A 27,305-nucleotide genomic window follows, 5' to 3' on the forward strand; every position below is an offset into this window, starting at 1 on the left:
AATTTGGATGGTAGCAACCAGATTGTTGAAATTGCAAACTGGAAAGCTGCTAAAAGTGAAAACCAATTGCAAATGGTCTCAGAATCTCTCTCTCGGCGTCATACTAAAAGTTAACTCAAAGGTGAACGACCCCTTTAAAAGTGGCCATTTAGTGAACAAATACTGTTTACAATCTCCTTCTTTCTTCATATTCTCCTACTGCTTCCTCTCTCCACCCCAACATCCAAGCAGAGTCCCCTCCCCCCACCGTGCAGCATGTGAGAGAATCAGGGAGACACCCTGTGTTGGGAGTCGTGGGAAGATGATCCCGGCAGGTATTTATAGCGATGTTGCAGGAGATGAGTCGGGCTTAATATAGCGTGTGGCCTCTACGTGACTTCCAACTCTGCCAGTCCCTCTCCTTCCTTCCCCAGGACTTTGTGTACAGGATGAGACAATCCAGTAAAACCAAATAATAAGGACAAGCCAACCTTCTCCTCCCTTCATCTGATGCTGCACCGTCATGCCCCTACTGCACATTTCTCCTATCCACAAAGGTGGAGGAAAGGAAACTGAAGCAATGACGACTCATGAGGTAAAAATCATGGTTTTGATATAAATAAAACCTGTTCATGAAAAATATATTGTTCTGCTCACATGTGCCACTTGATAATTCCACCCTGAAACACTGCCATTTTAGGTACTCTGTCCCTTTGGCTTATATGAGGTACTGTGCTCACACACAAACCTAAGGCACGCACTCCTGCTAGGCAATATCAGCCAATGAATGGACAGAGGCGGGTCTTTTACTGACACATTTCCACTATGTGCTTTTTTTCCTGTCAGGGGAACACTGAGTGACACACAGAGCATCACAAAATGGCGGCTCACCTGTATATATTATGCATAATACATTTCCCTGATTTTACATTTTCCTGGATTTTACACCATTTTTTTCTTGTCCCAGAAAAACGTAAAATGGGGGTTCTACTGTATATTGCATAAAACCCTGCTTCATGTATGTAAACAACTTTTCTACAGTTCTACAGGTATGGGACCGGTTATCCAGAATGCTCAGGACCTGGCGTTTTCCAGGTTATGGATCTTTCCATAATTTGGATCTTCACACCTTAAGTCTACTAGAAAATAATATAAACATTAAATAAACCCAATAGGCTGGTTTTGCCTCCAATAAGGATTTATTATATCTTAGTTGGGATCAAGTACAAGCTACTGTTTTATTATTACAGAAAAAAAGGAAATCACTTTTTAAAATTTGGATAAAATGGAGTCTATGGGAGATGGCCTTTCCATAATTTGGAGCTTTCTGGATAATACGTTTCTGGATAATGGATCCCATACCTTATAGGTTTGTGACCTGTTTTCCAAAAAGCTTGGGACATGGGGTTTTCCGGATAACGGATCTTTCTGTAATTTGGATCTTCATACAGTAAGTCTACTAGAAAATCATGTAAATATTAGATAAAGCCAATAGGCTGATTTTGCCTCCAATAAGGATTAATTATATCTTAGTTGGGATCAAGTACAAGCTACTGTTTTGTAAAACAGCCGATGAGGCTCAAGCTTTGCATTTGGGTTTATACAATGCAGTGTCTAGTCGTACTTGCCATGGCAGAAATTGAATGGTAGAATTTATAGTCCATATGAGCAGTGGTGGAGTAGGATTTCTTGATGCAGATCATTGCACCTCAACCACATCGTGTGCGTATTTGCAACTTAGATACACAAAAGGCCAGCTGAATAGTTTAGACCACAGTAGGTGTTGCAGGGGTGTCTGTGAGGAAGCTTATGGGGTTCCGTGAATATTGTTTCTCAGCTTCTCCATGAGAAAAAGCCCATTAAGGGCCAGGCGTCGACAGTCATCATCTGAATCTCTCTCAGCTACGTCTGCCAACAGAAGAAATAATAAGATGAATTATGTGTTTGCCGACTTCTGATGCCCCTCTTTTGCTGCAGTTTCCTACAGTAGAATCGCTCTTATTTGTTGCCCTCTTCCTGCATTACCCCCTGACCTCATATCTCTCTGAATCAGCAGCAAATTAAATACTAATCAGGAACAGTATCACCAAAAAATGAAAGTGTTTTAAAGTAATGAAAATATCATGTAGCGTTGCCCTGCACTGGTAAAACTGGTGTGTTTGCTTCAGAAACACTACTATAGTTTATATAAACAAGCTGCTGTGTAGCAATGGTGGAAATTGAAAAAAGACTATATGGCACAGGTTAAATAGTGGATAACAGATAACACCATTATGTTCTACAGAGCTTATCTGCTGTGTAACCTGAGCCTTTTCTCCTTTGAATGGCTGCCCCCATTGCTACACAGCAGCTTATTTATATAAAAGATAGCCGTGTTTCTGAAGCAAACACACCAGTTTTACCAGTGCAGGGCAACGCTGCTGCATTTTTTTATTACTTTAAAACACTTTAATTTTTGATTTGACTGTTCCTTTAAGCAACTTGTCTCAGGCCTTGACGGACACCACCATCTGAGGAGAACTTCTTCTCACCTGCTAACCAGGACTGTGTCTCCATTACTTCTTCTGCCATGTCGGTCATAAGACGCTCCCAGGGGACACTCAGTAGAACAGTAGAGATACAGAACAGGAGACCCTGTCTCACAAAGCTAGGGTAGAAAAGAGCCATCTGTTAACCACCTTATGTCACTTCCACTCCCTTAAAGTCTCAGGTCCGACCCCATTACATCCAATGCACACTTACGCATCAATATGGAAACGCAGAACCCACACAAATTCAAGAAGCGCCTTTCCCATCTGAGAAGCAATCTGTGGGGTTATCAAAATCAGATTATTTTATGAACAGAAAGGATCCTTTAACATATTTGTTTAATCATATTTTTCATTAGATGGGTGCATGAAACTTCATAAAATATTACAGTATGGATTTCTGATCATTTAGAGCCACTTAGATCTCACCTCCTGAAGATTCAAATCAATGGCTGCTGTACTGTAGGTAGGTACTCTTCACTGCAACTGAACAATCGTGAGCGCTAAACCAGTGATTCCCAAATCTGGGGGCTACTCCTTAAAGGGTGGTTCCCCTTTAGGTTAACTTTTAGTTTATGAAATGGCTTCTTCTAAGCAACTTTTCAATCTTAATTATATATATTTTTCTATAGCTTTTTCATTATTTGCTAGAGATGCACCGAATCCACTATTTTGGATTTGGCCGAACCCCCGAATTTTTCACAAGAGATTCGGCCGAATGCCGAACTGAATCCTAATTTGCATATGCAAATTAGGGGTGGGAAGGGGAAAACATTTACTTCCTTGTTTTGTGACAAAGTCACCCAATTTCCCTCCCCGCCCCTAATTTGCATATGCAAATTAGGATTCGGTGCGGCCGGGCAGAAGGATTCGGCTGAATCTGAATCCTGCTGAAAAAGGACGAATCCTGGCCTGATCCCAAACCAAATCCTGGATTCGGTGCATCCCTATTATTTGCCTTCTTCTGACTCTTTCCAGCTTTCAAATGGGGGGGGTCACATATTTTTATTCATACTCCAGTCTCTTATTCAAATCAGTGCATGGTTGCTAGGGTAATTTGAACTCTAGCAACCAGACTGCTGAAATTGCAAACTGGAGAGCTGCTGAATAAAAAACGAAATAACTCAAAACCACAAATAACAAAAAATGAAAACCAATTGCAAATTGTCTCAGAATATCACTCTCTACGTCATATTAAAAGTTATTGCATGGGTGAACAACCCCTTTAAGGGCCCAAAGCTTTGGAAGGCCTAATGAACTATTAAAGTGACATTTTCTTGCGAGTACTTACTGGAGCATGCAATGCCAGGTGCATTAAGATGCCAAGTGTATGGACCATCCTCCCAAGAACCAGACGATCCTCTCCAAGAAGGTCAAAGGTAACAATTTGCCTTACAAACAACAAAAGGTAATTAGATACAACCAGATTTTGGAGGAAAAGTGCATTAAATAAATGTGTCAGTGCCACAAAGGAAAAAGGCAGTGAGGGATTAAACCAGTTGGTTTGAGTCATCTTTGTCTGAATAACCATAGATTTCAGGCCAGAATCCATTAGGTTAGGTTGCCCTCTATGTGATGGGCTAACAAGCTTTAAAGTCAGTTCACTGTCATTTATGTCTTTAAGATACAGACAATCAATGTTTGTCCAAGTTTTAGGCTAATGAAACATTCTCTCACCTGTCATAGTTCTGTATGAGCGGGAAGAACAAATGTCCGGCTACAGCATGGTAACGGTTTGGGGCAGGGACAGGTGTAGGAACTGATTGACCCTATGGAGGGAAGCAAAGAGCGCACTGGGGATTTCAGACAATAAACATAAAGCGGGTATCCCCCCCATGCAGAGGAAACAACAGATACACATGCCCATTTCCTGAAGCAAGCTAAGCCCTAGCATTATGCTTAAAATATATGACCACCTATGGCTAATAGAAGAATTCACCCAAACTGAAGCAAATACTAAAGGAACAGTTAAGTATAAAAACTGGCTAAATAGATAGGCTGTGCAAAATAAAAAAAAAAATTCTAATATAGTTAGTTATAGTTAGACAGGAGTGACTGGATGTCTAACATAATAGCCAGAACACTACTTCCTGTATTCAGCTCTCTAACTCTGAGTTAGTCAGAGATTTTAAGGGGGGCCACATGGGACATAACTGTTCAGTGAGTTTGCAATTGATCCTAGCAGATTCAAAAGCCACTGATTGGTTGCTGCCTGGTGGAAACCAAGAGAGCTGCAAAGCAGGAAGTATTGTTCTGGCTATTATGTTAGACATCCAGTCACTCCAGACTTTATACATTACATTTTTGGGTAAATAACTATATTAGAAACATTTTTATATTGCACCGCCTGTCTATTTACCCAGTTTTTACTTTTATGCTGAACAATTACTTTAACATCTTCTGTTGCTCATTACATGGATCTCTTTTCTCTCCAATCAGATACCTTGGAAAACCGTCTTGTCTTGCTTGCAATACGCTCCTCCACCACCTTCCTCCAGTCAGCCGGTGCTTCTGCTAACGTCCATGTTGTACTTCTAATGGAATGTTGGCCAGTGCCTGTAGAGCGGGACTCTGATGATACTTCATGGGAGAGCTTCTCTGAAAGGCTCTGGGCTGCAGACGACAATACCTGAGATGAAAAGTAATGCAATTATACAGTGAACAAAATGCCACCTACTGAAAAAAAATAAAGATATCACAAAGCAACAGGGGAATAATGTTTCTGGTCGCTAAAGATACTTACATCTAAAATGTCCATCCTTTGTCGCAAACTGTAGTTCAGGGAGTAGAATTCACCAGTAAGGTACTGTGATACCTGTGGATGGAGATATAGATATATATAGATAGATAGATATACACAGAGCAGTGCTGAGGACACATATACAGAGGGTAACACGCAGCACTTCCTCCTGAAGATCCTCTACAATGAGAGAGCCCTAGAACAAAGTACCATTGTCACCCCTTTTATTTTAGCCATATGGTAGCGGTTAGGCCAAGGTGCTAATACTCAACTCAATGTACTCAGCTGATCCAAAGTAGCTAATTTCTATAAAACTATGTATAAGGGGTCTTTAAAGGACAAGGAAAGTTAAACTAAAGAAGTAGCTAGAAATGTTGTACATTATGTTTTGGGCTTATGTACCAGCCCAAGGCAACTACAGCCCTTTAGCAGTCTGTCTCTCCAAAGATGCCCCAGTAGCTCCCCATCTTCTTTTCTGCTGATTCACTGCACATGCTCTGTGCTGCTGTCACTTACTGAGCTTAGGGACCCACTCACAATATACAGTACACATAGAGTAGAAATGTCACAATATAAGGCTGATTAGTAATTAATACAGATAACGACTACACGACGGCACAGAAACCAGTGCAACTAGCATCAGCATTTTATATTCCGCCCCATAGCATCAGCTTATATTACAGGCCAACCTCATTTTCTGCTGGATAATTAGTGACGACCCCTAAGATTAGCTTCTCAACAGCTGCTCAGAGCCCACTGACTTGACCCCCTGTGACAAGTTTGAAGTCCTGGATCATTGCTGCTGTTGAGAAGCGGAAATTTTAGGCTGGTGCAATACGTTCAGCATATAAAACATGGCATTTTTAGGCATGTTCATTTTTAGGGTTTAGTTCTCCTTTAAAGCCAAAAAGATGTGTGCTGGCACCAAAAAAAAGAGAAGTTGTCCCTGCAGTTTAATTCTTAAATTATCCATCGAGCGATTAAGGTTTCATGTATAGCTTTCCCCTACATTTAGACTTATTTATTTATGGAATTAAAAATATGAGCAAATGAAAGGTAAAATAACCCCCCATTATTATGAATATGAGATGTTTCTGGATGTGTGCATGTCTACAGCAGTAACGGGCAAGAAGAGAAAATATAGAGAGAGAAGTAATAATATTGCATGCAGACTTAGTATAAGAATGTCTACAGATGGGAATAAATAGAACCGTATTTACTTCTGGAAAGGCTAAGATTTCCGAAGAGTGTAAACGATTCCCCTTCTGAATGGATTACCACTCTGAAATCTAGGTTTACTGTTTCAGGAGCATTTTCCCCCCACCCCGTTCCTGCCATCGTGAGGCACTGCATTACCGGCACAGGGTCAGTCACTGCGACAGCTACAAGGGCCGCATGCCGCAACTCTGTGAAGCGTTCAACACTGGGCTTGTCATCAATGTGTAAGAGGATCTTGGTGAGCTCCACGCTGACCTGAAAGATGGAAGCTAGTAAGTACAGCATCTCATGTATAATGACTGTTAGGTTGAAAAAAAGAAACTTCCATCAATCACAACCTTTTTGCAAGGATCTGCTGGGAATCGAGCCTGGGACATTGGGGTTTCTGGCTCATGCTTTAAACTATTGGGCCGGGTGAGCAACTAGCAGGCTTGCTCATTACCCATCACCTGGCCTTTCCATACTATTCCCAGCAGCAGCCTTACTGGTGGGTCGGGGTCAGCCAATCAGTAGTCACCCTGCCCTATAAGGCTAGCCCTCCTCACTGCCAGTGCCTGAGCATTAGCCTAACTTGAGCACTGACTAGCTCTTGTTTCCCTGCTATTACCTTGCCCTGTCTAGTTTGTGTCTTGTTCCCTGCTCCTGGATCTTGACTTTCTGTCCAGCTCCAGCATTCCTACTTTGCCTCCTGATCGGATTCTGCTCTCTGTCCTTGCCTTGTTCTTGTGCACCCTTGTTCAGCTCCTGTCTGCGTTTGTCAGTCCTGTTCCCATCCTGTCCTGTTCTACCTAGCCTTCACCTGATCCATCCTGTCCAGCTCTGCCTAGCCCTGGTCTTCACCCGCTCCGTTCTACTCTGCCTAGTCCTAGTTCTTCATCCACTCTGTCTTTATTTGGCCTGACCATGATTCTACGCCCTTGATCCAGTTGATACTTGTGATTATTACATTTTCTTTGTGGCAAACCACAACAGTTCCATCTTGCTTTATGACAAGGATTCTAGATATACTACCAGGATCAGTGCCAGTGCACAAGACAAACCTGAATAATTTACCCTTCATCCTGAAAATTGACTACGCTGCAGGTGTACATGAGAAGAGAATGGCGCTTACTTTAGCCACATGTTGCAAGTACCTCTTTTGTTGCGGATGTGTTTGCCTGGATCAGTGTAGCCAGACAAGTCATGGTCACCTCCAGTTTTTCCACGTCATCTGATAACAGCACTGGGGAGAGGGAGAAATGGAGAAATTAAAATATCTCAAAGGTGCCCAACAGATACTACTAGGAAATGTAGTAAATGGTGTTAGAACAAATAAAAGAGACACTGTGCAAATTACAAACTCGGCACACAGGCCAATTAGTGCATCTCCCTTTGTTGCTTCACCTTCAATGCAATCCCGTATGTAGGCCGGTGCTTTACTCTTCTTCAGCTCTGTGTCTGCGCTCATGTCATATGGAGCCAAGTCATCGTCACTGTCACAAGGAAGGCACAAGTTATTCTACTGTCAGTGAGAGGGAGACACATCCACTCTCTCTCTTAATACAAGCATTTATGCCTGACTGGACATCCCCAGCTCTTCCTGCATGGCTCTCCTAACTGTCTAAGCTGTAACTACCTAACTGCATGTCACTGGCTATTGCCAAATCACCTACCAGTCTTAGCTACTCTGCTGTAGCTTGGCTTTCTCCATTACTTTCCTGTCTGACACGGTTGTACATGGCTGATAGCATACCTGGGCACCTCCTGCATTACTTACCTGTCTAGTTCTGAATCAGATGCCTGGTCAGCCTTGGCTTCCATCTTAGACTTTTCAATGGCTTTAGGACATGACTTTGATGGAGAGCTGAAAAGAAATACCATGTAAATAAACAGAGGGAATGGCAAACACACTGATAATATGTGACTAGAAAAGCAGCTCATTTGGCTGTCACTGTGCCCTCAGCAAAAAAGGATCCAACCCTAGAAGAACACCCCCTTCAGACCCCCAATAGCCGTCAGTATAAAGCCATAAGACCTACAGCAAGCAAATATTAAATCTGTCTGACGTGACCACTAAAACAGTCTAGTCTTTCCCACCTACCTCTCTTCTGGGTTTTTTACACAATCAGCAGAGTCAGCTTCAAACACATGTGGGGGTTTTAGAAGAGCCTTCAGGTCTCTGGTATCCTCATCTTCTTCATACTTACAATAAATACATAAAAAGAATTGTTACATGGGTGTAGGGTTGCCACCTTTTGGCTGTATTTTTATCAGCCAGGGCAGGAGCAGGTCCATGAGGGGGTGGGTCCATGATGTCATGGGTGAAGTTGTAAATGTAAATTGGGGCGCAGGCAAGACATTGTGGACCACATACAAGGGGAAATAGATTGATAGAGGGAGAGTTGGGAAAGGGGATAGGAGGTGGGTCGGGGCAAACAACAGGTTAGTACAAATTTACCGGTTACTACATTGTCGGTAAGTTTGTAATACCGGCCTCAGCCATGGCTGGTATTTTGCCGAGTAGAAACCCTACGTGGGTGATACCAACTATCATTTCATAATTATCCTCCTCACAGCAACTGGGAAGATGCACAGTAGAAGTGCAACTGTCTTCATTTATGAGCTAAATGTCAGTGACTTCATTCAATATACTCCTTTAGGTCTGATTCAGCTATGGAGGCAGTTTACTCCAATTTATTGTAGTGTATATAGGAACGACTGAGAGAGGCCTGCTTTGTTGGAGCATTTCCATTCTAGGCCACTTTCCAGGACAGTTTTCTGTTGTTAGTTTGCACTGCATGTGCCATCTAGTGGCTGGATACAAAATCTATTAATATACATTTAAGATGTATTAATTAATACAGGTATGGGACCTCTTATCCAGAACGCTTGGGACCTGGGGTTTTCTGGATTAGGGATCATTCTGTAATTTGTCTCTTCATACCTAAAGTCTACTAAAAACTCATTTAAGCATTAAAGGGGTTGGTTACCTTTAAAGTAACTTTCATTATTTATTTTTTTATAGTTTTATAGTTACCGTATATACTCGAGTATAAGCCGTCCCGAGTATAAGCCGAGGTACCTAATTTTACCTCCAAAAACTGGGAAAGCTTATTGTCTCGAGTATAAGCCTAGGGTGAGAAATGCAGCAACTTCTGGTAAGTTTCAATCAAAAAGTTGAGGGTTTCTGCTCCCATTGGAGGTGCCGGTGTCTCGTTTTTGGATGCTGGCGACCATTCTTGGACGCCGGCGACTATTCTTGGACGCCAGCGACTATTCTTAGACGCCGGCGATCATTTTTGCGCTTGACCCAAGTATAAACTGAGGTAGAGTTTTTCAGCATATTTTGGGGGCTGAAAAACTCGGCTTATACTCGAGTATATACGGTATTTGTCTTTTTCTTCTGATTCTTTGCAGCTTTGAAATGGGCGTTGCTGTCCCCTTCTAAAAAAAACAAATGATCTGTACGGCTACAAATGTATTGTTATTGCTGATCTTTCTATTCAGGCCTCTCCTATTCATGTTCCAGTCTCTTATTCAAATCAATGCATGGTTGCTAGGGTAATTTGGGCCCTAGTTACCAGATTGCTTAAAATGCAAATTGAAGAGCTTCTGAATAAAGAGCTAAATAACTCAAAAACCTTCAATAATAAAAAATTGCAAATTATCTCAGAATATCACTCAGGCCGGATTTGTGGAAAGACCACCATGGCCCGGGCCTAGGGTGGCAGGATTTTAGGGGGGGTGGCATTGTGCACAACCACATTGTTTCAAAAACACTGGGGGCGTGCTGGAGATACAATCATTTTTTAAATTCCCATGTGCCAATCTCCATTGCTCCGGTCTAGATGAAAGGGGAGGGGACAGGGGCGACGAACAACAGAGGGCCCTAGGGGCACCCACTATGTAAATCCGGCCCTGATATCATTCTCTACATCATACTAAAAGTTCTCAAAGGTGAACAACTCCTTTAACAACCGATAAAAAATTGGATTATTTGGATATAATGGGCTCTATGTGAGAAGGCTTTCCGTAATTCGGAGCTTTCTGGATAACGGATCCCATACCTGTACATTCAATTCATAACAGCATAAAGGCAAATAATCTGTGTCCCTTTAATGTAGTTTTAATGTATTTAATGTATTTGATTGTGCTACTCCATATGTATTGGTGGCACTGACAACATACAAACAACATAGTATGCATGATACTGTCACTGCCAGGTTTCTTTGGGTACTCTGGATTCCTCCCACTCTCCAAAAACACAGGCAGGTTAAGTGGCTCCTGATAAAATATGTTGGTGCCATATATTGCAAAAATGTAAACGCACTAATCTATAAACTACTATAATCTCTGCTGCAAATTTGGGTATAATTTCTCCCTTTGAGATTGAGAATCAGTTTGTGGCCATTCAGCTAATGCTAATCTACACCTCTTAGATGACAGTCTGCATACTTAGGGGCAGATTCATTAAGGGTCGAATTTCGAAGTTAAAAATACTTCGAAATTCGACCCTCGAATTGAAATCCTTCGACTTCGAATATCGAAGGATTTAGCGCTAATCCTGCGATCGATTGATCGAAGGATTTTTCGTTCGATCGAACGATTAAATCCTTCGAATCGAACGATTCGAACGATTTTAATCCAACGATCGAAGGAAAATCCTTCGATCAAAAAATCACAGGCAAGCCTATGGGGACCTTCCCCATAGGCTAACATTGACTTCGGTAGCTTTTACCTGCCGAAGTAGGGGGTCGAAGTTTTTTTTAAAGGGAAAGTACTTCGACTATCGAATGGTCGAATAGTCGAACGATTTTTACTTCGATTCGTTCGATTTCGAACGAATTTAACCAATTCGATGGTTGAAGTACCCAAAAAATACTTCGAAATTCGAAGTATTTTTCATTCGAATCCTTCACTTGAGCTTAGTGAATGGGCCCCTTAGTGTTATGTGCTGTTCCATAAAAAAACAGCACACTTTTAGTAGACTTTCTTTAGTAACCTCTATAAAACTAGCACATGAATTTGGGCATGACATTTAGTCTCCTCTATAAATAACTAACCAGGTATCGCTGCAAAAAAAGGGGGGTTTTAGGAGCACTCCAAGGCTAGTAAAAAAAATATATATAAATACAATGGAAGTGCAACTGATCTGGCCAAATGAACTACAAACATACAAAAAAAGATGGCGGATTGATCAATGCACATTCCCTGGTCTCATAAGTAATTCGGTATCTATGCAAGTGCATTTATTTTCAAAAACAGGGGTTTTAGTCACAAAGTTATGATCATAAAATTGGTTAGCCACCACATCACATCAAGGTAAACCCCATATGGTGGGTCATAGTATTCAAAGACTGGCACCTCCCTGCATGGCAGCATTTCTTGGGATAAGAGTCTCCTGGGCATTGGATTCAGTCAGAGGACTTAGTGCAGGGAGGTATATAGGCTTGTATTTCATTTGACCAGATCAGTAGCACTTCCATTCAATTTACATATTTTTACTTAGCCTTGGAGTACTCCGCAACCCCCCTTTTTGTATTTACAGGCCAAGCTTCCCCCACACCTGCCCCTTTAACTGGTCCTGTTCCTTTGGAAATGAGTGTTAGTCTGGGCAGTCTCTCGCTCTCTCTTAAAGCAACAGTAACATCAAAAAAATAAAAGTGTTTTAAACTAATAAAAATATAATGCAGTGTTGCCCTGCACTTGTAAAACTGGTGTTTGTTTCAGAAACACGGCTATCTTTTATATAAATAAGCTGCTGTGTAGCAATGGGGGCAGCCATTCAAAGGAGAAAAGGCTCAGGTTACACAGCAGATAAGCTCTGTAGAACATAATGGTGTTATCTGTTATCCACTATTTAACCTGTGCCATATAGACTTTTTTCAATTTCCGCCATTGCTACACAGCAGCTTGTAACTATAGTAGTGTTTCTGAAGCAAACAGTTTTACCAGTGCAGAGCAACACTACATGATATTTTCATTACTTTAGGACACTTTCAATTTTTAGTGTTATTTTTGCTTTAAGCCAGTGATCCACAATCAATGGCTCATGAGTAACATGTTGCTCACCAACCCCCTTGGATGTTGCTCCCAGTGGCCTCAAAGCAGGAGCTTATTTTTGAATTCCAGGCAAGTTTTGGTTGTATAAAAACCAGGTGTACTGCCAAACAGAGCCTCAATGTAGGTTGACCAATCACAGCACTTATTTGGCACCCAAAAACATTTTTAATACTTGCCTTCTCCCCAACTCCTTTTAATTCTGAATGTTGCTCAGAGGTTCAAAAACTTGGGTATCCCTGCTTTAAGCCATAACCAGGGGGAGAATTAAGCCTGTAGATCCATTGCTGTGGTCTTGGCAATCTCTCGCTCTTGTAAAAGCTAATGGTGGGGGAGGACTAAGCCCTCTAAATGAAACCAATGCCTACTTCAGGAGACACTAATTCCAAGAAATTCTACCATGCAGGGAGGTGCCAGTCTTTAAATACTATGACCAGAGGTAAAGAGTTAAAGACCACCATATAGGCTTTACCTTGACGTGGTATGGTGGCTTATCAATTTTAAGATCATAACTTTATAACTAAAAACCCCTGTTTTTGTAAATACATGCACTTGCATAGATACTAGATTACTGATGAGACAGAGGAGCAGGGAATGTGCATTGATCAATCCCCCCTCTTTTTTGTATACCCAGGTATCTCTGTATGACATGTTAATACCAGTGAACATTCAATTGCACACGGACTCTTTTTTTTTTAGGGTTCGGCTTTGGCCAAGCACTTTGGCAGAATCTGAATTAAAGCTTGGATTTGGCGGAATCCTGGATTTTGGTGCATTCCTGCATATTATAAATGTAGATGAATCAATCAGTGTTCCTTTATAACACTACAATCTACCTGGGGCACTTGGGTTTGATGATTCCAGAAGTAGTTCCATGTAGCCTGGGCAAATCACTAGCTTTCTTCCTCTAATCTCAGGCTGCAGTGAATCTTTGTATTTTAATAAATCAGCAGCTGTAATTGTGCCAGACTGTAACCTCACCTGCGAGGCCAAAGCTGTCAGTGTGCCCTCCATTAGTCATAACATAAATTGTTCAGCACACAGAGAGTCCCTGTGGTTAGAAAGCAGGACACTACCTGGAAAGAAAGGCCTGGTCCCTCAGTGTCAATGCGGTGGCTCAGGCATTCGGCTACTACCATCCCCATACGTCTGATGGCGGGAACAGAACTGTCTAAGTAATTTCGAGCGCCCGAGGTCAGTGATACCAGCAGGTCTGTGGTGGGGTAAAGAGGAGACATCAGTAAGAAACAGGATTTCTCTTTCCACTGATAGGTTGACCAGTTAACATTCCCCCTCCCTCACCTTGCTTGCAGCTCTCAATCTCCTGCTTGTTGAGTAGGCCCAGGCAGATCAGCAGGCAGCGGCTCACATGCAGAAGCTGAGGCTGGGAGGAGTTTTTCAGCACGCTACCAGATGACCACACCTCCAGGAGTTCCCGCAGAATCTGTTGGATAAAGCCGCCGTTATGAACTTTTTGATCTTTGCATAAGCACACAATATCCAGACAATTTATCATTAAATACTATACCAATCATTTCAGTGCTTCATTATAATGCTGAAATATATGTTGTTTAAAGGAGAACTAAACCCTAAAAATTAATATGGACAAAAATGCCATAGCTTATATCCTGAGCATATTGCACCAGCCTAAAGTTTCAGCTTGTCAATAGCAGCAATGATCCAGGACTTCAAACTTGTCACAGGGGGTCACCATCTTGGAAAGTGTCTGTGACACTCACATGCTCAGTGGGCTCTGAGCAGCTGTTGAGAAGCTAAGCTTAGGGTCGTGGCATATTATCAAGCAGACAATGAGGTTTCTATGTACTATAAACCGATGCTACAGGGCTGATTATTACATTCTGATGCTAATTGCACTAGTTTCTGTGCTGCCATGTAGTAATTATCTGTATTAATTACTAATCAGCCTTATATTGTGACATTTCTATTCTATATGTACTGTATATTGTGAGTGGGTCCCTGAGCTCAGTAAGTGACAGCAGCACAGAGCATGTGCAGTGAATCAGCAGAAAAGAAGATGGGGAGCTACTGGGGCATCTTTGGAGACAAAGATCTTTACTGCTAAAGGGCTGTGGTTGCCTTGGGCTGGTACAGAAGCACAAAACATAATGTACAACATTTCTAGCCTACTTCTTTGGTTAGGCTTTAGTTCTCCTTTAAAGGGTATCTATCATACGCTGATTGACGTAGCACCCCCAGCCCAGCATGAGCTAGAGAAGCATATGCTAGCCGAGTATCAAAGAATGTAAATGCTGCTGACCTGGTGATGACTAAAGGTGGCCATAGATGTTACAATTATGATCTTTCCTGAAAAAGATGTTTCCAAGAAAGATTGTTCATTTCAATGGACACTTGTAGAACTAAATTGTCAGATATACAGGTAGAAACGATAGAATTCTAAATGTATCTGACGATTCAGCACTAACAATGGGCGATATTCGGGTGCCTTCGAAGGCGCCAATCAAAATTTTCTGGCCGGCCTGATTAACGAGCCAACTTATATCCAAGTCTTCTGCCGATTATTGGTCGGCTCGTCTCCCACAATACACGCACCGAATATTGTACAAAAATTCAATTTCATACAATATTATGGGTGCGTCTATGGCCACCTTTAGGGACACTTATAAAACAAGCAACAGATGTAATTCTGCATAACTGGTAACATTTACAGGTTTCTTACAGGAAAGTCAGTACACGTATGGGACCGGTTATCCAGAATGCTCGGGATCTGGGGTTTCTGGATAACTGATCTTTCCATAATTTGGCTCTCCACACCTTAAGTCTCCTAGAAAATCATGTAAACATTTAATAAACCCAATAGGCTGGTTTTGCTTCCAATGAGGATTAATTATATCTTAGTTGGGGTCAAGTACAAGCTACTGTTTTATTATTCCAGAGAAAAGGGAAATCAGTTTTTTTAAATTTGGATTATTTGGATAAAATGGAGAGATGGCTTTCCCGGAATTTACTGGACAATAGGTTTCTGCAAAACGGATCCCATACCTGTATTACGTTAACATATAACTGGCTCACCACATTGATTTAATGTATAGTTTCAAGAAGTGCTATAGGTCATCTAATTCATTTCACCCCAACAGCTAATCTAGAGACCATGGGTCTGAGTCTGCAGCAGTTTCAATCCCCATATGGATATGACATGCGTAGTTACCATTGTTCTGAGGGTGGAGCTGCATTTAAATTGTTTCCTTCTCAGAATTCTCAGAATACCCATAACTAGTATATAATAGACTGCCGAGTATCCACAAGAGAGTAAGAGCAATCAGCTAAATTCAGGTTAAAAAAAAAAAAGAAAAAGTAACTACAAAAGCATCTGGAGTTTGTTCAGAACTGGCTCATCTTCCATTTGGAACTAGATATCAGATTTCTGCTGAGGAAACCTATGCTTTTGCCAAGATCCTCTTAGAAGGTGTGGACTTCAAGGGTGGTTATTGCCAAACTGAAATGGCGCTGGCCTTTTAAAGGAGAAGGAATAGCATTTTACAATTGGGGTGCCAAAAGTTAAGCACCCCCAAGTCACTATTTTAACTTACCTGACACCCCGGGCCGGTGCTCTGATCAGCAAAAAACCGCACCGGCCTGCGGTTTTTCTAGCGAGCACCACGGAGAGATCCTCTTCCTGCTTCATCGGTTTTCAAATTTCCCGGAGCAGACGCATGCGCAGTAGAGCGGAAAATCCAGCTTTTCCGTTAAAGTCCATCTTTCTGCTCTACTGCGCATGCGCAACTGCGAGAATACCCGAAGAAGCAAGAAGAGGATCTCTCCATGTTGGTCGATAGAAGAACCCCAGGCCGGTGTGGGTTTCTGCTGATAGGAGCGTCAGGTAAGTAAAAGTAGTCACTTGGGGGTGCCTAACTTTTGGCACCCCAAGTGTTAAATGCCATTCCTTCTCCTTTGTACAGGTGTGGGACCTGTTATTCAGCATGCTCTGGACCTGGGGTTTTCTGGATAAGGGATCTTTTCGATCTTCATACTTTAGGTCTACTATAAAATCCTGTAAACATTAATTAAAGCCAATAGGCTGGTTTTGCTTCCAATAAGGATTAATTATCTTAGTTGGGATCAAGTACAAGCTACTGTTTTATTATTACACAGAAAAGGGAAATTATTTTTCAGAATTTGGCTAAAATTGAGTCTATGGCAGACGGCCTATATGTAATTCGGATGTTTCTAGATAATGGATCCCATACCTATATTTCTATTCTAATAGCTGAAAGCATCTTTATATTCTCTTTGAATTCCCCATTGTGTATTAAGGGGTTATGTCTTATCTTCATTCTGGCTACAACCTTCCTTTTCTCCTCCCATAATGGACACGGCCAATCAGCTCAAGCGGATTTGTGACCAAAGTAAAAGGGCGTATATAGCAACTCTCTGTAGTAGGGAAACACTCGCTGTACTGAGAGATAACAGAACCACACCATCATATAGTACCCCTTTGTATTAAGCACAGCTCTTCAGCAAATATGAGGTTTAGGCGGTCATAAAAGAAAATATAATTCAACTTTCCAATACATATTTATTAAACATTTTCTGTGCTTTTAAATTTATTTGTAATAACACTTGCTTTTCAAAGCATCATTGGCTTAACTCCTGGTTGTTACTTTTTAAACAATGTTGCAAAAGTCTTGGTTCCCCAGCAATGACAGGTCTGTTAATCAGCCGCCTCGTCTTACATTGTATCAACGCTCTGAGCCACCAGGGCACTGAATAAAAAGGGACAGACACTGCTTTCAATAGCAATACATATACAAATCACTTAAAAACCATAGAACATTTCTAATGAATGTATATTGCAAAGTTGCTTAGAATTATGTTTTCTTTTATTATGCAAAAACATTTGTACAATTTTGTGGGTTGACGTTCCCTTTAAAGTAAGATAATCAAATTCCCATATCAAACACCTTGGTCCTGCAGCCTCTCTATCCTATTGCTCCTCTGAAGCCAGCCATACACACTGATTTGCTCATTTCTGTGTTGAATCTTGGTTCAAAGCACTGTTTATTTTGCCTTGCACATAAAACAGAACAGACCATTAAAATCCAAACTGACCATTAGCTACAGAAGGCTTCAGCCATTGCAAACAGTACCATTCACAGCTAGGCAGTGTGTTTTTTCCTAAAGATAAGAATGGGGTTATCAGCCAACACAAGAGCAGCATGAGACCTCATAATCATAGACACTGTTCAAGTGGGTTAGAGTATGATAAGCTCTATGAAATAGGTGTGTGGGTGCAACATTAAACAGGCATGGGATCAGTAAACCGGAAACCTGTTATCCAGAAAGCTCCGAATTGTGGAAAGGCTGTCTCCCATAGACTTCATTTTATCCAAATAATCCACATTTTAAAAATTGATTTCCTTTTTCTCTGTAATAATAAAACAGCAGCTTGTACTTGATCCCAACTAAGATATAATTAGGGATGCACCGAATTCACTATTTTGTATTCGGCCGAACCCCTGAATCCTTTGTGAAAGATTTGGCCGAATACCGAACCCTAATTTGCATATGCAAATTAAGGGCGGGAAGGGGAAAAAAATTACTTCCTTGTTTTGTGACAAAAAGTCAAGCGATTTTCCCTCCCCTAATTTGCATATGCAAATTAGGATTCGCTTTGTCCGGGCAGAAGGATTCGGCTGAATCCTGCTGAAAAAGGCCGAATCCTGAACTCCTAGATGCGGTGCATCCCTAGATATAATTAATAGGGAAGCACAGTTCAGGATTCAGCCTTTTTCAGCAGGCTGAATCCCTCTGCCTGGCCGAACCTAATCCTAATTTGCATATGCAGATTAGGGGCAGGGAGGGAAATTGCGTGACTTGTCACAAAACAAGGAAGTAAAATGTTTTCCCCTTCCCACCCCTAATTTGCATATGTAAATTAGGATTTGGTTCGGTATTTGTCCAAATCTTTTGCGAAGGATTCGGGGGTTCGGCCAAATCCAAAATAGTGGATTCGGTGCATTATTGCCTATTGGGTTCATTTAATGTTGACAAGACTTAGGGCATGAAGATCCAAATTGCAGAAAGATCCCTCACCCAGAAAACCCCATGTCCCGAGCATTCTAGATAACAGGACGCATACCTGTACAATATTTCTCTGATCAACATGGGAAAATCAAACCAATGCGCGGCCACATTTGAAGGCATCTAGGACAACTTTACTCCATAGAGCATAGCAGGGCATCAACTACACATGCCACCTGTTAGGAAAATCCTTAGATGGAAACATGAAAGGAAAAATCGGGGTACCTGGCCATGGAATGATTCAACAAAGACAGAAAGAACAAACTATGATGATATTATAAGTCAATATTAGGATCCCTACAACCACAACCAGAATGAAGTCCCCAGCTCTCCATACTGCTGCTCTCTGTAACCCACTCATGCATGTTCCATGGCACTGGAAAACATGTTAGTATCATGTGGACGTTTTTATAAATTCTGGAGCAAGAAGAGGGTTTTGAACCTAAAAAGTATCAAACATCACTAGCGAAGAGCCTGGAAATATGGAGTAACACATTTGTATCGGCCCTATTTGTTGAGCAAACGGCAAGGAAATTCCTTGGATCCCCAACAATTACAATCGTACAGATGATCCTCTGTAAAACATGTGATTCATTCACCTATTTTTATAAAAAAAAAATTAAAAGAAATTGACTGCTGAAAAGAACAATATCATCAAAATTTGATTGGCCCATTAAATGCAAAACTCTAGATTTGGGTTCTTAAAGGGATCATTCATCCTTGAGATAATTTTTAGTAGGATGTAGAAAGTGATATTCTGCGACAATTTGCAATTGGTTTTCATTTCTTATTATTTGTGATTTTTGAGTTATTCAACTTTTTATTAGCTCTACAATTTGCAGTTTCAGCAAACTGGTTGCTAGGGTCCAAATTACCCCAGTAACCATGCATTGATTTCAACAAGAGACTGGAATAGGAATAGGAGAGGACCTGAATAGAAAGAGGAGTAATAAAAAGTTGTAATAATAAAAAATGTGTAGCTTTAAACAGCATTTGTTTTTAGATGGAATCAGTGACCCCCATTTGAAAGCTGGAAAGAGTCAGAAGAAAAAGGCAAATAATTAAGAAACTATAAAAAAAAAAAAAATAATAATAATGAAGACCAAATGAAAACTTGCTTATAACTGGCCATTCTATAACATACTAAAAGTTAACTTAAAGGTGAACCACCTCCTTCTATCCTACCTTGACTAAGAGATATCTGCGACTTGCATCCAATGACAGATATCCCAGAATGCTCTGCAGGGCATCCTTCTGTAACAGAGAAAAACACCGCAGTTAGTAAGCGGGCAGCTACAGAGACAGTACAGGAGAGATTTTTTTTTGAAATGCAAGATACCTTGAGACCATACTGCAGGAATAGCATCTTTTTCGTTAATAAAAACTGTGTCCTCTTATTCTTTACCACCAGATCACCCAGCAGCTGGGATAGAAATTCTGCTCTGTGAATGAAGGAATAAAATTGGATTTTAGTTAAGCCTAACCATAAAGGGGTTGTTCACCTTTGAGTTAATATTTAGTATGATGTAGAGAGTGTTATTCTGAGACAATTTGCAACTGCTTTTCATTATTTATTATTTGTGGTTTTTTAGTTATTTAGCTTTTTATTCAGCAGCTCTCCAGTTTGCAATTTCAGCAATCTGGTTGCTAGGGTCCAAAATGCCCTAGCAACCATGCACAGATTTGAATAAGAGGCTGGAATGTGAATAGGAGAGGCCTGAATAGAACGATTAGTAATAAAAAAGTAGCAATAACAATCAATGTGTAGCTTTACAGAAATTTGCTTTTTTGGATGGAGTGTCTTTCCATTTGTTGGAAAGAGTCAGAAGAAGAAGGCAAATAATTAAAAAATTATTAAAAAAAAAATTATGATGGCCAATTGAAAAGTTGCTTAGAATTGAGCATTCTATAACATACTAAAAGATGAAGTACCCCTTTAACAATACAGCTGAAGGTTTCTGCCGCTCACTCTCCCAATGATTGCTGCTGTAACTGCCTGTTCATTTTGTTCCTATGCCCCCCCCAGTATTTCATGGTACAGTCTGCCCCAAGCATTTCATGACAGACACAGTGACAGTCCCAGCACATGCTTGTCACTGGTGTGGAGGTTATCAATCTAGCAAGCCAGCAGTTTTTGTATTATGACATCTGTAGTTTATTACAGAGGTGTATGCGTGTATACTGGGAGATGCCCAATACTGCAGTATACATTCCACTGCCACTGAAGTATTCTGTTCTAGATAAATGTGGTGGAGGACCCCAATAAGTGAGAAGGGGCCTGAGTGGGCCCAATAGATCCTATCAAGGTCAACCCTGGCTGGTCCTGCTTGATTATTTTTGCAGTGCTCACATACATACACATGATGAAAAAGCACAAGTTGAATGTTATGCAGAGCAGAGAGGAAGAAGTTCTCACCCTGGTGCCATCTGCACAATTCCAATGACTACAGGCTCCATCCATCTGTCAGGAACAGATTCTACCAATCGCCAACAAATCCTCTGCCAGATGCAGTCAGATTGGACGAGGGCCTTCAACCGTGGCACCAAGACTGAAAGCAGCTCCTCTGCAGATCACAGTTAAGGGTTCCTTGTCAAGCAAAGCCCTCGTACAATTTCGATTACATACATGTAACAGTATGATCATTAGGACACTTACTTTGTCGGCCCTGCATGCAGACTTTACCCACAACCTGAGATGCAAATGAGATGGAACAGTTCTTGCCATCTGGGATGTAAAAGGATATTATTATACGAGTGAACAAAATAATTCCAGGCTTATAAATAGACTATAATATATATAAATGTCTCTGTCTTAAATATATTGATAATGGGTTGAGTGCAAAAGGGACTCTTGTATTTGTCTATATGTATTTTGTGGTCACAGCCTCCTTGCACCCCCGCCTAATGGTTTTAAAAATTAGTGGTGAGCACAACTTTCCCTTGTTTGTTATAGTTATACAGGAGCAGTGACCAGCTCCATGTTGTAGCTCCCACCCTTCCCAGCTATAGTCAGGTGATCCCACTGGTGTCTAATAAAAGGGCAGCCAAGTTTGGGAGTTTTACTTTGAAAGCAGCAAGTAAGTTGCAGGTAAAACTTAGTCTCTTTGTAAAATGTATAATGAAGCAATCAAATTCTTAATGAATCAGGTGAAAGTTGAGAGTAGAAATGGCCATATTGGGGATGACTTTGACGTAGTTGGCCAGCTGAAATATATTGCAATATATGGACAAACAATCCCTGTTTTGTTTAAAGGGTAGCTTTAGTAGCTGTATGTACAAAATGTATCTGTCTTAAATATATTGATAATGGGTTGAGTGCAGAGGAATCTTGTATTTGACTATATGTATTTTGTGGTCACAGCCTCATTGCACCCCGGCCTAATGGTTTTAAAAATTAGTGGTGAGCACAACTTTGCCTTGTTTTATATACATGTATATTCATTACCTCTTAATGCATCAGAGACCATTTGCAGCACACTGATAATAGAACCTGCCAGGAGGGGGTAGTAGTTGTTAGGATAGAATACAGGTTTGTTGTGTTGTTGAAGGCAGTTAGCCAGGTGGTCCGGCAGACTGCTGATCCTCCCTAGAATGGCTTCATGGAGAACAGCTGTTGGGTTGCTCTCGAGCTGCTGTTGGCAGACCTCCCGGATAACTTCGGCAAGCGCTCCCCGCTGGAGGAATCTCTCCAATACATGCACGCAGCGATCCAAGCGGATGCTAGGCCTGAAAGAAGAGGAACCGATAGCAGCCGTGAGGGATACAGAAATGCTTTATAAACCATGGTAATACATATATAGTTAAATTGGGTTGGAAAAAAGATAACGTCCATCAAGTTCAACCCCTCCAAATTAAACCCAGCATCCATACATACACATCTCCATACATTTACTTAAATTCTATATACCCATATCTATACTAACTATAGAGTTTAGTATCACAATAAGCCTTTGATATTATGTCTGTCCAAGAAATCATCCAAGTCATTCTTATAGTCATTAACTGAATCAGCATCACAACATCACTGGCAGTGCATTCCACAACCTCACTGTCCTGACTGTGAAGAACCACCTACGTTGCTTCAAATGAAAGTTCTTTTCTTCTAGTCTGAAGGGGAGGCCTCTGGTACGGTGATCCACTTTATGGGTAAAAAGGTCCCCTGCTATTTGTCTATAATGTCCTCTAATGTACTTGTAAAGTGTAATCATGTCCCCTCGCAAGCACCTTTTTTCCAGAGAAAACAACCCCAACCATGACAGTCTACCCTCATAATTTAAGTCTTCCCTCCCTCTAACCAGTTTAGTTGCACTTAGTCTCTGCACTCTCTCCATCCAGCTCATTAATATCCCTCTTAAGGACTGAATTCCAAAACTGCACTGCATACTCCAGATGAGGCCTCACCAGGGACCTATAAAGAGGCATAATTATGTTTTCATCCCTTGAGTTAATGCCCTTTTTTATGTAAGACAGAACTTTATTTGCTTTAGTGGCCACAGAATATAGCTATACAGACCAAAAAACAATGTTTTCTTCAGCACACCACTTACTGTTTCAGGGTGCATCCACTCCCAAGCTGCCTCTAAGTCAGCCAAATTCCTTATCTTGAATAATAGGATATGAAGCACACCATCCTCAAGCTTTGCCTTTAAAACATTTTATTCCAGCGGAATTCACACACAAGCTTTCGGGGGAAAACCCCCAATGCACCTGAGGAAGGGGTTTTCCCCCGAAAGCTTGTGTGTGAATTCCGCTGGAATAAAATGTTTTAAAGGCAAAGCCTGAGGATGGTGTGCTTCATATCCTATTATTCAAGATATAGCTATACAGAGGCAGGGGTGGCACTCATCATTTTAAAGCCACTTTTTATTTTACACAACCTTCCTATATCTATCTCTAACATGATACTCTGTTCTCTAAAAAAGCAAAACTGCCAAGTGACACCCGAGACACTAGCAATGGACTACTAAGAAGTGTAACATAGCGCTATGGTGGTCACATGGGACCAAAATCAAGTTTTTTGGTACATTTAATCCCACACACCATATACGCATTCCTTCAGAGAAGGACGTGCAAAAGCCTGATTTTTATGGGGATTTACTGCCACACACAGGTTACTGGTGTTATGGTTGTGGCAGAAAGAATACAGGAATTTCCCAATCACTCGTCATTAGATTATTTATAGCGTGGCATTAGACACCTATATATAATACACAAATGCCATGAATATCTTGTAAATCACATCCTTATAAACGGTGAGTTCCGATGTCATTTCTGTCACATGACTCACTGAAATTTGTGTATTAAAATAAAGTACCCCCAGTTGCAAAATATGAGGATATTAGAAATTACCTCAGAGATCCATGACCTGTATAAAAACACACGGCCTTGTGTTTTTATATGGTCATGAAACTCCTCCGTAACTTATAATATCCTTATATTTTACAAGAGGGGGTACTTTATTCACTATATATCTCCACAGCAATGACTTAGCAACTCACAGAACTTGCTTAAAAATTTAAAAATCCTTTTTATTGTGCAAAATCAATGTTTCCGTCACATATTCAGACGTCTATCAAGATATATAATACACAAGAGTCATAAATATCCTGTAAATTATATCCTTATAAATGGAGCTTAGTGATGTCATTTCTGTCACATGACTCACTGAAACTTGTGTATTATAATAAATAAAGTACCCCCTGTTGCAAAGTATGAGGATATTAAAAGTCACCTCGGAGTTCCATGACCTATTCTGTAACTTATAATATCTTTATATTTTACAAGAGGGGTACTTAATTCACTATATATCCTATGTTTAGGAAGATATTTTGGACCTTTACCTAGAGAAAAGAGATGAATCTGCAGTGGGTATACATGCTTCGCACTAGGCACGCACCGTATCCAGGATTTTTATATAAGTTGCAATGACAACAGAACCGTCATTAGCAGAGCATTAAAATGTTTGTCAATGAGCGAGAAGACTCTGCACTTACCCCGTTTTCCCCAAGCTATCCAGGAGCACTAGAAAGGCCTGATCGGCTGGGCCCTCTAGAAAGAAGCTGTCCCACAACTCGAGCTTTTCTAAAGTGAGCAGATCCAACCATTGTGGACCCATCTGGGCAACCAAAAACTCGAGAAAAGGGGTATAATGGTTCCTGTTGAACTCTGCATGCTCCTGGGTTTGAGTTGAGTTTTCTCTAGTTCCCAGGTAGCACTTAAGGCTCAGCAGCACCTCCATCAACCTCTCTCCATCGTTTATTCGGCTCAGTTCACAGATCGCATTTTTAACAACAGCAGAGACAGGGGCCACCTTGCGATCAGCTTGACTTGCATCCATTGAACCCTTATGAACAGTCTGGAAAGAAGCAAAAACGATTATAATCATGCTGTGCCGCAAGGAAAGAAATTGCCCATGTACACCATGATGATATCAATAAAATGGAAGCGCCCTACAATATAACCGTGCAGGTAAAAGTCAAGATCAGTAGTACTACCCCTTTAATTTAAAGAGATACAGACTTTTGTACAATCATAACCTTTTCTTTGCATGCTATTTACACTTTTGCTATAAAAGTATTTGCCTGATGCTATTAAATTACCCATCTGATGCCCCTTGCTCCTCTATGTGGGGGCTGCCATATTTGGACAGCAGTAGTCTGTCTAACTGACAGTTTGAGAAGGGGCAGTCAAGCTGGCAAACCAATCAGGTTTAGGAACTTTAAGTAACAATTACGAACAAAAGTAGAGCTATCAGCAAAAAGATGATCAACATGACGTATAGGTAACTTTTATTTATATTAATATGTTTGAGGAGTAGTTTAGAGCAGCCTATTGATTTGGTACTACTCTGTAGAACTTTCAGCAGTTCCTGCCTACTGATGGCATATACCAGGGCTGTCCAACTGGCGGTGACCCGCAACCCCCACCCTTATGTGGCCCTCCACATCAAAGTCTGCCTGCTGTGTCTGCTTCCCATTTGCAAGCTAACCGCACTGCACAGAAGGAGCTATTACTTGCTGGCAAGAGGGAGAAGGTGAATGATTCCACCCAACTGAGTGACCATGATTACTGAAACAAATTATTAAAAAAACGCTTGAAAAAAATGAAAGGATGAAGAAAAAAACAAAAACAATTAAAGTGCGCCCCTCAATGATGGCGTCCTAGACAGCTGCCTACCCCTAGTTCCGGCCCTGCAGTGAGCACCAACCATCTGTTTTTTTTAGTGTGCTATTAATGTGGACATGGTCTTGCGGTAACATGGGTGTGGTTTAAAATGGGTGTGGTTTAAAGTGGGTGTGGTCTAAAAACAGGGAGTGGCTAACATTGGCTTCCATTATCGACCCTCCACCATGTAGATTAGAAAAATTCCAGCCCTCTGTACCATATAAATTGGACAGCACTGGCATTTACAATAAACACACAGTAGGGGCAGGAGCATAACTACAGAGGCTGAGAGAGAGAGAGATATACCCAAAAGCAGTGTAAGGACCATTTAAAGCTATAGGCTGACACACTGATAGAGGAAGATAGTAAAGTGCATGAGGAACCCACAAATGAAGGCAGTATATACACAAGAATTCCCATAGGGAGGAAGCACACCAAACAATTGGCTTTGCCTTTTTAGAACATTTATTCAGCAGAGTTGGCACAAGCTTTCGGGGTCAACCCCTTCCTCAGGTGCAATAAAAATCAAGTGAACACAATTGCATTAAATACCTTTAACACCATGTGAACTATCATGTGACACAATTAACTGTTTAGTGCTTGATCCCATTCATCTTTATATAGTGATTTATATGTATCCCATAAATCATGAAGGAAGAATCCCTTTAGGAAAATTCATTGCCTGCAATATAACAATATATTGTTATATTGCAGGCAATGAATTTTCCTAAAGGGATTCTTCCTTCATGAATAAATGTTCTAAAAAGACAAAGCCAATTGTTTGGTGTGCTTCCTCCCTATGGGAATTCTTGTATGAAAATTGGGCTTGGAAGTAGCTGGAGGAGTTGAATGCACCCTAAGGAGAAAAAGCAAGAAAAGTAAGTGGTGTGCCGAAGAAAATGTATGCTGGCAGTATGTACACACCAGAGAGAGGGGAGAGACCACACACACTGCATTAAGTACACAATAGTGTAGAATGGAGCACATGCACAGGCAGCACACACACATTGAGCACACACACATCACTGGGCAGTCACACAGCAAGGTACTCACTACTGAAGGAGGGCACGGAGACCACACACACAGAATAGTGAACTTTATTCACCCGCTCACACGAATCCCACCTTACTGTACAGTCCCAACTGCCAGCTCCCTCTATGTCTCTCTGCAGCCAAATCATTCCTTCCCGATCGCCTTAGCCAATCGCTACTCACCGGGTTTCAGCGGCGCTATCTCTATTGGCTGAGCACAGCCAGTGATCATCCTAGAACTGAGTAGAGGGACGGGAAGAAATGTAAACGTGTGGGCGGCGCAATAGAGGGCACAGGGAAAGCGGAGAGCGTATTGGCAGAGTCTAGGGAGGAGGGGCGGAGCCACAAAGGTTAGGGGCTGTGGTGAAATGTACAAGCTTGCTTGGACGAATGGGACTGTGGTGAAATGTACTAGTTTGCTTGAATGAATGGGAAAATTAGAAACCTTTCTTAAAACGTCATCTTCACAATAGCAGCCTCTTTCTTTCTCCTGACAACTTCCTTGTCTAATTGCTGGTCAGAATGGTCTGAAAATGACCAGCAAGT

General features: G+C 41.2%; 1 protein-coding gene and 1 long non-coding RNA gene across 6 annotated transcripts; one reads left to right on the top strand and one right to left on the bottom strand.

Moving 5' to 3' along the window:
* Window positions 1-27,064, bottom strand: telo2.L (telomere maintenance 2 L homeolog). Of its 5 annotated transcripts, none has more exons than XM_018236500.2 (21): window positions 26,834-26,917; window positions 24,558-24,919; window positions 22,010-22,290; window positions 21,221-21,289; window positions 20,981-21,128; window positions 19,904-20,006; window positions 19,750-19,818; window positions 13,807-13,948; window positions 13,581-13,717; window positions 8,546-8,646; window positions 8,222-8,308; window positions 7,849-7,937; window positions 7,599-7,687; window positions 6,604-6,720; window positions 5,251-5,322; window positions 4,951-5,136; window positions 4,185-4,276; window positions 3,799-3,898; window positions 2,722-2,786; window positions 2,511-2,626; window positions 1-1,887 (listed from the first exon to the last, which is right to left on the bottom strand). In XM_018236500.2, the coding sequence occupies exons 1-21, from the start codon at window positions 26,906-26,908 to the stop codon at window positions 1,787-1,789; spliced, it is 2,601 nt and encodes an 866-aa protein (XP_018091989.1). In that variant the 5' UTR covers window positions 26,909-26,917; the 3' UTR covers window positions 1-1,786. The 5 variants fall into 5 exon arrangements, with proteins under 5 accessions (XP_018091989.1, XP_018091991.1, XP_018091992.1 ...); XM_018236502.2 differs by lacking the exon at window positions 26,834-26,917 and adding an exon at window positions 26,943-27,064 and having other exon boundaries at window positions 1,248-1,887; XM_018236503.2 differs by having other exon boundaries at window positions 1,248-1,887; window positions 26,853-26,976.
* On the top strand, window positions 5,061-13,478 carry LOC121397935. The gene is made up of 3 exons (XR_005964055.1): window positions 5,061-5,148; window positions 6,555-6,737; window positions 13,204-13,478. It is a non-coding gene; the product is annotated as an uncharacterized LOC121397935 (long non-coding RNA).
* Window positions 27,065-27,305: the final 241 nt, after the last annotated feature.

The sequence above is a fragment of the Xenopus laevis genome, chromosome 9_10L (genome assembly GCF_017654675.1).
Source record: "Xenopus laevis strain J_2021 chromosome 9_10L, Xenopus_laevis_v10.1, whole genome shotgun sequence".
NCBI classification, from domain to species: Eukaryota; Metazoa; Chordata; class Amphibia; order Anura; family Pipidae; genus Xenopus; species Xenopus laevis.

Bases quoted from the DNA above. Each gene is read 5' to 3' on its own strand.
- telo2.L (XM_018236500.2), bottom strand. From the start codon at position 26,908: ATGATTTGGCTGCAGAGAGACATAGAGGGAGCTGGCAGTTGGGACTGT. The intron at 13,718-13,806 runs GTGAGGGAGGGG...ACCCCACCACAG, and splicing joins GATTGAGAGCTGCAAGCAAG to ACCTGCTGGTATCACTGACC. The intron at 2,787-3,798 runs GTAAGTACTCGC...ATAACCCCACAG, and splicing joins ACCTGGCATTGCATGCTCCA to ATTGCTTCTCAGATGGGAAA.